The following is an 11219-nucleotide window of genomic DNA, read 5'->3' as shown; positions in this document are numbered from 1 at the left end:
AAAACCATTAATGTTATTATCATTTTTTTGTTTTATTTCATAATGTTTAATTCAGCACTTTAGCAGGTCCTTTTCTCACAGAGTTAGGTTTTTAATGTAAATAGCTTTTGGTAAGGTAAATGCCTAACACTGCCTAATGCCTGTGTTTGAAAGAATGTAGCTAAGAAGACTGAGGAAAATTCTACACAGAAGAATATATTAAAATAAATACAGTTTTTATAGTTAGGTCCTAGGGAAAAACATTAGCCTTTAGAAGTGGTAAATGGTTACTGTTGGTTTCAGTTTTCTGATGGGAGGATCTGAACATGCATGACAGTGTATGTTTTATATTTCTGATGTATTTGTCTTGTTATATGTCTGTAGATTATCCTAAATTACACTACTTAAACCTTCTTCTGAACTCTAACACAGCCCAGGAGGAAGCAGCCAGTTGTTGTGACCTCAAGCCAAACCTCAGCCTGCTTTCTGCTCTCCCAGCAGGGTCACTGTACAGACTGTATATTTAATAACTTCTGCTTGTAAAAGACCCAAAGCACAGGATTAATTGATGACAATTTAACATAAAAATGATGTGCTGCTCATTAATTTTGCTGCTTGATATTCCGCAGAGGGTTTTTACCTTGCTCTAGGTGTTCAGACAAGCACTTCTGCTTCCAGCTCTCAGAGCTGATGCAACAAAGTGAACGATCAGGTTTCTTCTTTTCTTCCTTTGAAAAAAGGATGCACCCTGTGCTGAAGGGGTTGACATAAAACATACTTCTCACCTCTATGGTTTGTCATGTGGATTTTGCTAAATTCTTCCCACTGTTGCTTCCATCAGGGCAGCATTTGCATAACAAGCAGAGTCCCTCCTGCATCCAGAGTCTGCTCCTCCTCAGTCAGGGATTAGTCTCCTGCTATATTAAATTACATAAAGGATTAAATGAGCCTGTCCTTATTCAGTGGCTGTTTTGGTTCCATTATTAAATAAGGGCCTTAATAAAGCAGGGAGACGTGGAAATTGCAGCTCCTGCACTATCCCTTAAAACCAGCAGAGGGGTCTCTTTACCTACAAACCAATTAAGTTCTTCTCCCCCCCCTCCCACCCCCAATTTAACGCATTTTTGTTTGATTGTCAACTGTGGTTTGGCTGCCGTCACAAAGTCTCTATCTTTGGTGTGCTTTGAAATTTCTTCAGGGTGTTGAGGTTAAGGAGAGCGAGAACAGATCGCTCCTGTCAGTGAAACAGCCACAGAGAGCATTTTATTGATTTGAAGTATTTTATATTTAACTGTCTTCTCTATTCAGAATTTTTTTTTTCATCTTTCAGGGGAGCTAGAATATAACTGCATAGGAGAGACAGGAAAAATAGGACTGAGCAAGGAGTTGCCAGGGGATTCAAAGTTGCTTGGATTACAGAAGCCCTATTTGACTCCATTATGTCCAAGTTTTTCATGTAAATGACTGGCTCCTTGGGGAGAAGCATTCCTGCCAAAAGATGAGCAGTCTTATAAAAATTATATCCCTAACCTATTTCCTAGTCCTTGCAGAACAGCTGCTTCCATTTCAGAGCTGTGAGTACATTGGGATATAACCACATTGCCTGTGAAGTGTAGCCCATTAAGTAGTAGATATGTGGGAGTAAAAAAATATGCTGTGAGATTTTGCTCTTTGACAAACAGGAAACTGCTTCAGTGATGTGATGCAAACTTTTTATGAGACAGCCTTAAAAATTCAGTTCTATTTATGCTCCAAGATACCTATTTATCAGTGTTTCTATTTTGTTAGAATAAAGCCAGCAAGAAAGTGTATAAACTGTAGAAAATGCCCTCAACATTTGTAATGAACTGCTGTCCTGGCTCTTCACTCTTTCACAGGGAAATTTTCAATGACTTTCCGTGTACTGCAATTGGGATAATGCAAATTTTTGCATATATCCATTAAAAAGAAAAACAACAAAACCCAAAAAACACCACAAGCAACAAACCCTAAAAAAAAATTGAGGTCCAGAAAACGTTCTTTTCCCTGTTGTAAACCAAGTTTGTCTGGACATGAATTGGGCATTACTGTCCTGGAAGGGAAGGGGGTGAAACCAAAGCAATTAAGACTGTTACATGTGGGCTGATCATCCAAATCACAGACTCTGCCCAGTATTAGGAGTCTTCTGGAATAAGGGGCTTAGATGTCCTTGAACCATGTTCCTGCCTCAGGGTGGGCAACTTTAAAGGTCTCTGAAAGAGCTTTTAAAAGCTCTCAGTTCTGTACTTGCCAAAAGCTGCTGTTAAGCAGCACTTTGAGCATCACCACTGAGATGCTGTTAAAAGTATCACTTTAAGCTCTTTGAAACAAGGAGGTTTGAGCTATATTCTTATATACTATTGATGAGGAATAAACATCAACTCATCCTTTTTATTGCTTGTGCCTACCATGTTACTGTGCCTCTAGCAGGGATTCAGTCCTCCTTCATCGAGGAGTTTGTTCAAATTTACATGATTAAACACCTCACGTATCCATTCTCTCTCCAGGCCTAAATGTAGACAATTAGAGTGTATTTACTAGATATTCATATTTGATCAGTTGGTTGGGGAAATGCAGAATAACTCATTAGGCAGAATTTATTATTTAGCCTTCCTACCTGTAGTTTAGCCTGAGAGGGAAGTTTTGGAGCTTTGCGATTTAATTATTCACCAAACTGGATTTCATCTGACAAGGAGGGGGAGGCATCTGCTCCAGTGTTCTATATTACAGTGTTTCACATTCATTTTTCTTAGTTCAGCTATCATTAATCATGGGAAAGTCTCTGGGGAAAAAGGTTGGCAGGGGGAATTGGGAAGTTTGTGCTCCGAGAGCCGTAGGTACTATATTATCCTTGCAACTCAGTGTATGGAAGCCAATAGATTTTCTCCCAGCCAATCTGAGTGGTCAATGAGTTCAGACAACCTGCTACAGTGATGGATAGTTTGGGGTGTTACAGAATTCCAGCTCATGCAAAGGAGATCATTTTCAGTCTCACCTCTAGCTTGTTTTGGGAAGGATTTAGGGAACTCTGGGGGCAGAAATAGTTGAGGCAAAGTTACCTGCACATTGCAAATCTCTCACAGGCTGTTTTGGTTTTTTCCACAATTGCATCCATTGTCAGTCCAGTTCTTTCCATAAACCTGGATATAGCAGAGTGCTTTTAAGGCAGAAACCTGGTTTCTGCACCTGACAAGTGTTGTGCACCAAGAGGGCTGAGATTAGCTAACAGGGGTGGTGTTGCAGCAGCATCTCTTCTGTCTCTGCATGTCTGTCACCTTCCTGAAGCTGTTCATGGTTTTTATAAAGAGAAGAATACTCAGGGTGTTGGTCACCTGAAGTCACAGGACAGATCAAAAATGTTCATTTGGAGGTTAGTTACAGGTGGTTGATTCACTTAAAGCCTCTCAGTGATGTAATAGCATAAAAACGACATTAAAAAAAAACTAAACAAGGAGTGAACTTTGCAGTGCAGGGAAAGTCATAACACTGCTGTTGATCCTTTGCTTCCAATTCCCATGCTGGGAATGGGAATTCAGGCTTAATTTGACCCACTTGAAGAGCTCCATAACTTGAAGCCATAAGCTTTTGCAGTTATCAGACCTTACACTACTTCCCACTGCAGTTTGTATTTATAGGTAGTTAGGAAAAAATAGCAACACTTTTGAGAGTTTGTTTGCATAGACAACACTTGGACCTGATTCTGCAACTCTTCATTTTTCTTAGTCAAGCAAGTAGTTCTTTTTGGTCCTGAAAAAAATAACTTTATTACTTTGCAGAACTGAAAGTCTGGTTTTAATGATTCTTTGAATAACGTCTGAGGGGGTTTTGGGAGCTGTTAGGGGTTTCTTAGCTCAGTCCTGGTGATGAAGCTAAAATGAAGCAAGTAAACCAAAAGGCATTGTAAATGACAATTTGCATTTACTGTGCAAAATAAACAGAAGTAAAACACTGCAGTAATAAAATGATGTTAAGGATTTGATGTGAACCTGCATGAAGTGAGGTAATTAAGTCAAGAAAAGGACATAAAACAGTTTGTAAAGAGATTGCAGTTAAAGTGTCACTAGTGCTATTTCTTTGAACTTAGAATAAGAAACAACTATTAAATTTTAAATCCCAGTGGAGGTAAATTTAAGGTTTATAGGTGACTACCATATGTGCAAACTATTTGCAGGGCTTATGCTACTTCACAAATGGGCCCTTTTGAGGAATAAATAGAAAACATTTATTTTAAGATGTACTCTGTATTACCTGGTTCTTTGAGTCTGAACAGAAGTTTAGATAGTATAAAGTCTTCTGTAAGTTTTAATTGTTTAATTTTAGGCAACAGCTCCTTTGTTACAAGTTTGTACTTCTCTTTTTCCACACAATCTGTGCAGTAGATGCAGAGGAACAGTTTATAAAATGAAGCTCATGTCTGTGCAACCTCTGCCTCCTTTGACTGAGTGTTGAAACTTCCACCAAATCAGGAAAAAATCGGAAGCGACACAAAGAGTGGGAGAGAAACCACACTATGGATTTTTCTATTGCCTTGTGCTCTTCATATTTTCCACTCTAACTGGGAGCTGACTGTTAATTCCATGCTAATAATCTCATATATTTACATAGATTTAGGTGTTTTCCTGGTTTGTGGCAAAGTGTAAGGAATAGGAATTGTTTGATGTTGTTTCTTGGAACCCGAGGCTTTATCAGGTGGTCAGACTTTGGAACCCCACAGAGAGCTACATTGTCAGGTGGAGTGGGGCAGGATCTGTAGGGATGCAGAGGAAGGAGCTGGGATTGTGGTGTAACCTGCAACCCAGGAGATGCTGCTCTTTGCATTGCAATATTCCAGTTTGGTCCTACAGATCTCTGAGTCCTTTGGACTTGCCACTGCATCAGGCTGTTGAAAGAGGCTGTTTATGGTTTAGAAGCAGAATGGACAAGAAGCACACGTTTCTGATGGGGAGATAATGCAGCTAATCCTGGAGCTGCAGAAAGTAATTAACAGAGCCACAATCAAGGTCAGGTTCTGTTCACCCCTTCTGGTCACGAGACTGACCCGAGTGGTCACTTCAAGTTTGTGCTCTTGTCGAAAGAAAAAAGTTTGAACGTTTCTGACCTTTCGTTTGATGCAAAAGTAACCAGTAATACAATGTTAGTGCAACGATTTTCATGGTGTGATGAGAAAAAGGAGCAAATGACAAACTGAATCACCCGTAACCAATTTTCTCCTATTTCTAGCAAGGGAGTGAATTGACTCGGGAGTGAGTGTTGGTTCTGACAGCGACAACATCTGCGTGTGTAATATTCCCCCCAGCCTTGCAGTCCGGTCATTTGGTATGAAAAGCATTTAAACAACAGCAGTCACCTAGATTTTTAGAAGAAAATACTGACATCTCTTCTCAAAGTTTCCCATTCTTTAATTGCGTTCATTGATGCCAACAGAAAGAAAGTGGCTTCAGTACGTTTTCCAGGCTATCCGGTGATATGGGTAATTTAAAGCAATGGAAAGATAAAATAATAATGTGGGTTGTTAGCCTGAAACACTTTTTAAAGTTGATTTGCTACATATTCAGTTTCTTTTTTTTTTTTTTTTTTTTTTTGTAGGACCTCAGAAATCAACTAGAGAAATTACATGGTGAAATGACTGAGAAAGAAAAGGCAGTTGAACACCATTACAATATTCTTTTGAGTGAAAGCAATCAGAAGCTGCAGAGCCAAGAGCTCGTTATCAAGAGGCTGACAGACAGTGTCAATCACAAGGATCTGCTGCTCGAGGTAGGTAGACTGACTTTGAAATGAAAAATGGAAAGTTATCATTTGATTTTGTGTGAGGAGTTATTACAAAATCACATTTGTATTTGGAGTTACTGTTGATTTTGCTGATAATCCTTCAGTTTCTATAATGCTTTATTTGCAGAACAGACATATAATTATAGAGTGTGGGGCATTCAGCAGGATTTCTTAGGGTTTTTTGAAGCGTGTGGACAGAGGGAGAAGGAAGCTTTGCTAGTGCTTATGTAGAATTTTCACTGTTGTGGTAAAAGCTCTGAAGTGCCTGTGATTTTCAGTTTATTGTGCAGAAACTGGAAGCTGAGGAATAGGTAGAGATACTGAAATATTTTATCTTCCCTTTCTGAAGCCCAAATGACCTATGTGAGAAGGCTCCTGTCTGAATGGTAATGGACCCTGCTCAGTTTTTTTACTGGAGATATAACACTGAAAAGTACTGATGGTGTTCAGCCTGCAATACAAAAACTTAAGGTTGCTCTGCACCTGGAGACCAAGGTGCATGCCTTGACTTATTTATTAATACTTAAAAGTTTGAATAGCTGGGCAAAGCTTCTGTGTGTCTTTCTTTTCTTCTAATATCTTACATTTTGCTCTTTTTGCAAGGTGTGTAAATAACATGTGCCAAGTAATCCTTGGATATTCTCCTGAATTTTGTTTTGCTATTTTGCAATTTAAAACTGGAGTAAATTTTGTTAAAGTGTCTCATGGCTTTCTTTTGTTAGAAACTGGATGGAGCAGTTAAAGAAAAGGATGCAGAATTGCAGGAGCTCCTGAATAAGTACAAGAACCTTCTAAGAGCTAATGAAGAACTTGAGCTGAAAAATGAGGGCCTAGTAAAGGAAAAATGTGCTGCACAGTCTCAACAGTCAATTATCAAGATAGCCAGAGAGTTAGAGGTGAGTTTTTCATAACTGATCATTTGCAGATAAATACCTTGACTTCAAATTTAAGAGAATTTTGACTTTGACTTCCAAGCTGTGGACTCATGTATGTTGTAATTCACCAGTATTGTACTCTGATGAGCTCATATGGCATCACTAAGCTCTGTACTCTTAGAAAGCAACTTAAAGGTTTTCCTGCCATAAAGAGGTAGAGTTTTTTTGGTGGTTAGGGCAGACATACTTCCCTGAGTGAGAGGGTATCTGTGTTTCTGAAGAGAGCTACAGAGGAAGGTTTGTGTACTTCTGATAGATAAGAGGGAAGATTGCACAGAGCCAGTGACCAAAGGAGATAAGTGGAGTGTGAGGAAAAATATAGCAGTGAAAATATGTCTAGGGCAAGAAGAAAACTGCTTTAAAGCAAAGAAGAAAGGCAGTAGTACAGTAATATATATGTGTATTTATATGCCCATTTTATTTAGTGCCATAAAATGAATAAACTTGTTAGTAACTGAAATCAGAGCTCAAAATTCAAAGTCTTAAAATGTAGAGTTAGTTCCTTCTCCCTTCACCCCCCACTTCTGTCCAAGCAAAAGAAAAGTCAGGTACTGTTAAATTTTTGAATCACTTGCTGACTCCATCAGTGCATTATTATGTGCAGATTATTGAACAAATAAGCTCCTTTTGAGGTTACAATTTTTGTCTTTCTTGTGTTGTTTGCAGCCTGGTATGTTAAGGTTTCTTGAAGCATCAGGCAAGGTAAAAAGAATTAGACTAGTACATTATAATGGTGGAGAAAGCTTTTTCATTTCTTTAATAATAAATCAGTCATTAATGAGATTTTCTGAAGGGAGCTCAAAACAAAGTGAGCCAATGGCAAAGGAAACATAAGTGCAGTATCTTGGGTCACATTCTGAATCATGAAATGTTTGATGTGATGGGCACTATTATTAGATGTGGTAGAGACAAGGACATGTTGAGTCATGGATTATAGGAGAAGCTCAGAGTAAGGGAGCTGCAGCCCTGTTTGCCCAGGTACCAGTGAGGGCATATCCGGTGTATATGAATGTGGAAATAGAGTCTGGGAAAGGCTGAGCAGAAACTCAACCTCTGTAAAACAAACTGCAGTGCATGCACGTAGCTTCTGTCACAAAGGGACCTAAAAGTGATGGAAAATCATACAGAATTAATGAAAATCAAACAGTAACTCCCCTCTGTACACCTCACTTGCAGTTCAGGTGTATAAGCAGGGGTGAGAGCAGTGGTAGGTGAAGCTGTGCATGGCAATCACCCAGACCCACCTTCTAATCACAGCCCATTCTCTGCTGCTGGTTCACTCGTGGCTGTGAACAATAGCTAATCACGGCCCATTGTCCCCTCAGCTCAACCCCAGTGTCACATATCTCCTGTAAGAACCCACTTTGGCATGTTAATCATCAGTTTTCGGACACGGATTATCCAGAGCTCTGCTCTCACTGGCTGCCTGGGACTCCTGGATGGCTTTTCCCTGCTGCACCAACTCCCAGCAAAGCCACAGCTGGCTGGATCCTCCCCACCAGAGGGATCAGAAACCCAGCTCTTCCAGCCTCACTGATCTTTAAAGCTGAAGACACTGATCTGAGAGATGCAGAACTTTCTCTCTTTCATCATATCTTTGTATTCTCTTTTAATGCAATGATAAATTTTGAGGCAACCAACAACCAGAGCTCTGCTGGGTGCCTTGGCCAGGGCAGGGAAGTTTAATGACAGTTTCTAATTTTGGAGTTTGGATTCTTGAGCCACTGTCATGGGCTAGAGAGAGAGAGTGAATGAGGGCATTGATAATTATAGGGGAGTCAGGCAACTGCTGACTCTGGTGTCTGTGAAGTCTCAGAATTAAATGTATTTTACAACCAAGGAATTTAGAAGTTAGAAGAAATTACCAAATTTTGGTACTGATTGACTGATGGATCAATAAAGAGGTGTAGGTTATGGCTTTCCCTCAGTCATTCATTCTCTAACCTTCAGAGGTTTTGAAATGATCCTGAGGATTGTTGGAAGCAAGAGAATATTCAGTGAGGCAACTGGATATTCTTGTGACTTTGCCAATAAGTTATTTATTGTGGAGGTATAAACCTTTTATTTTCATTGCTCACAATCTGAGAAACCTTTAATGAAAATAAGTTATGTTTTCCACCACTGCTGCTTAGCAATACTATTTCAGACTTAAATATAGACTTTAATGTGTTAGATTGCCTCCTTTCATGGGAATATAAATCTTTCACTGCAATATGGTCCTGGATGTCTTACAGCTATCTCCTCTAACACATTTTCCCTCACACCATGTGTCAAGAGGTTTAATGTTTCATTAACTCCCCCAGCATTACAGTCTATTTAAGTTACAGAGCTGCCTTATGTTTTGTGTACCGTCGGGGAGTTGATTGAAATAATTCACTCCTACACGTTATTTAGAAATGACAGTAATAATGTACATAAAAAAAGGGGAAAAAAAAAGGAAGTTCATGCTGTACCTTCTCATCCTTATTATTCATGGAAGATTCTGAAAAATCGGGAACACTTCTTCATGATTTTGCTAACCTTTACCTAGCTGGTTGAATTTAGAATTTAATAATTTGTGTATAGTCTGTGACATTTGGAATTAACGAGCAGCTCCTGTCTCCCGTTACGCAGAGAAAGAGCTGGGAGGGTTTTGGTTCAAATGTAGAACTCAATGAACACGTGAATTTCTGAAAGGAGCAGGGTGGTGTGTTTAGCAGGGTGGTGTGTTTAGCAGGGTGGTGTGTTTAGCAGGGTGGTGTGTTTAGCACTGCTTTGTTCAGGCAGCAGTTACAGACCCCGAGCGATCGGTGCCACCCGTTACCTGCTCTGTGCACCGTAACCCCGCAGAGTGACACTGCTTTGCCACTGCTTCAGGAGGAGCTTTTAATTAGGATGTAGCTCTGTATGTCTTCAGTAATAATTGCAAGGCTTGTATCAGACATATGGAAGAGTTCACTGGAACTTTTAACAGACTGCGAACCGACTAAATTAAGTCAAAAGATTTATTTTTTTCCTGTTGCTTTTTCTACGTCACTGATCAGATCAGTGTTTGTGACCAAAGTTTTCCAAGTTAAATTGCAACCTGTGTATTTTACGTTTAGTGGCTGTTCTTGAAAGGCTGAGGTTCCAGCACATTGATAAGGCTCTTTAATTCAGGCTGCAAGATGTACTTTTTAACATTTTTTTTGCATGAGGTTTCTTTTTTTATTAGTGGCCTCTGGATCACCCACCTCCATCTGTTTGCCTTTGTGTTACTCAGTCAGCAGAAGCTGTTGCTGTGAGCTCCTCCTCTGCTCATCTAGATGATAAACTTGATATGAATCTCAGTATTTTGCACTTCAGTACAGAGTAGTATTTAATGTATAAATTGCACTAGAACAGGGAGACATGTATTAGAATACAGGTGCCTGTAGGTGGCAGCTGAACACGGTGCCTGTGTCCTAAGGCAAGGTCACTTCTTCAAAGACTCTGTAGCCTTGGTGGTAGAAGCTGCAGCAGGACCTGCCAGGCACGTTACCTGAACAGGAGTCGATTGAGCAAAACTTGATTACACTTGCAAAATATTATTTAACATGTTTGCCAGCGTACAGTGAAGTATGAGTGTAAATAATTAAAAGTAAACACCAGTTGTCCTTGCTTTTGTGCTGTTTACTTTGCAGAACACTGAATTTTTCAAATTAACAGTCTTTGCATCGTTAGTGTGAATTAACAGGATTATACTGTAGCTGATTTTTTTTATTTTTTTTTGCTGCAATTCCTTCCTTAGGAATTGCAGTTGGAGTAATAACAGCTGCTTAAAACTCCTGGGTGTAGGTTTGTTCCTTGTTAATGATCTGTTCACTAATGATTTGGTATCTCTTAAGAGTTCCCTTAGCTGAGATTCTCCCTTAGCTGTGGCACCTCTTCTGTTCTTGCTTTCAGTTTTCAGTTGAAAAAGAAAACTGAGAGAAGCAACAATTCTTAAACAGAGGCAGAATTTGTGCCTGGTATTAACACATCTAAATTTGCTACAGATATTCCAGTTATTTTCTCTTCAAAGATGACTGATATCTTAGATACTTTTATGCAATAAGTGCAAGCAAATAATCCTTTGAATAGCTGCATTTTTTGCTTCCTGTGGTTGTTTTGGAGTGAAAGAAGTCTGGGGGAATTAGTGGATCCTTACTGAGAATGTACCCTAAGAGTCTGGGTTTGTTCTTAAGATAATAACAATATCCTTTCTGTGAGCAAGACTGCAGGTAAACCATTTTCTTTCCTTTGCACAAGTGAAGCAGCAGCTTGTGGTGACCCAGCTGAGTGTGCAGAAAGCTGACTCACAGTGTCTGACACGGTCATCCTTTAGTTGTGGCTCAACACAGCCCTTTTTTGTTGTTGTTGTTCAGAAATGGAACAGAATTTGCGGGAACTCCTTGACCCAAAAAAGCCAAATTTATCCAGAACACCGAGAGGACTTGTTCTAAAATGTGTTCTTGGAGCTTGGGTTTGTCTGTTTTCCCTTCCCTCCCTTCCTCTCTTCTGGAATAGCTGCCTGCT

The 11219-nt window shown here is 39.6% G+C and overlaps 1 protein-coding gene across 1 annotated transcript in view; it reads left to right on the top strand.

The window, feature by feature from the left end:
* The window catches only part of CDK5RAP2 (CDK5 regulatory subunit associated protein 2), a 72088-nt gene that overhangs the window by 15510 nt on the left and 45359 nt on the right, over positions 1-11219 (top strand). Inside the window, 3 exon segments of the mRNA XM_017810320.1 lie at positions 1-12; positions 5584-5754; positions 6492-6665. The exon segment at positions 1-12 is cut by the window's left edge and continues 10 nt beyond it. Of these exon segments, the coding sequence (XP_017665809.1) occupies positions 1-12; positions 5584-5754; positions 6492-6665 (357 nt within the window).

The sequence above is a fragment of the Lepidothrix coronata genome, unplaced genomic scaffold, assembly GCF_001604755.1.
Source record: "Lepidothrix coronata isolate B3197 unplaced genomic scaffold, Lepidothrix_coronata-1.0 Scaffold28, whole genome shotgun sequence".
NCBI lineage: Eukaryota > Metazoa > Chordata > Aves > Passeriformes > Pipridae > Lepidothrix > Lepidothrix coronata.
This window is presented reverse-complemented; position numbering and strand designations above follow the sequence as displayed.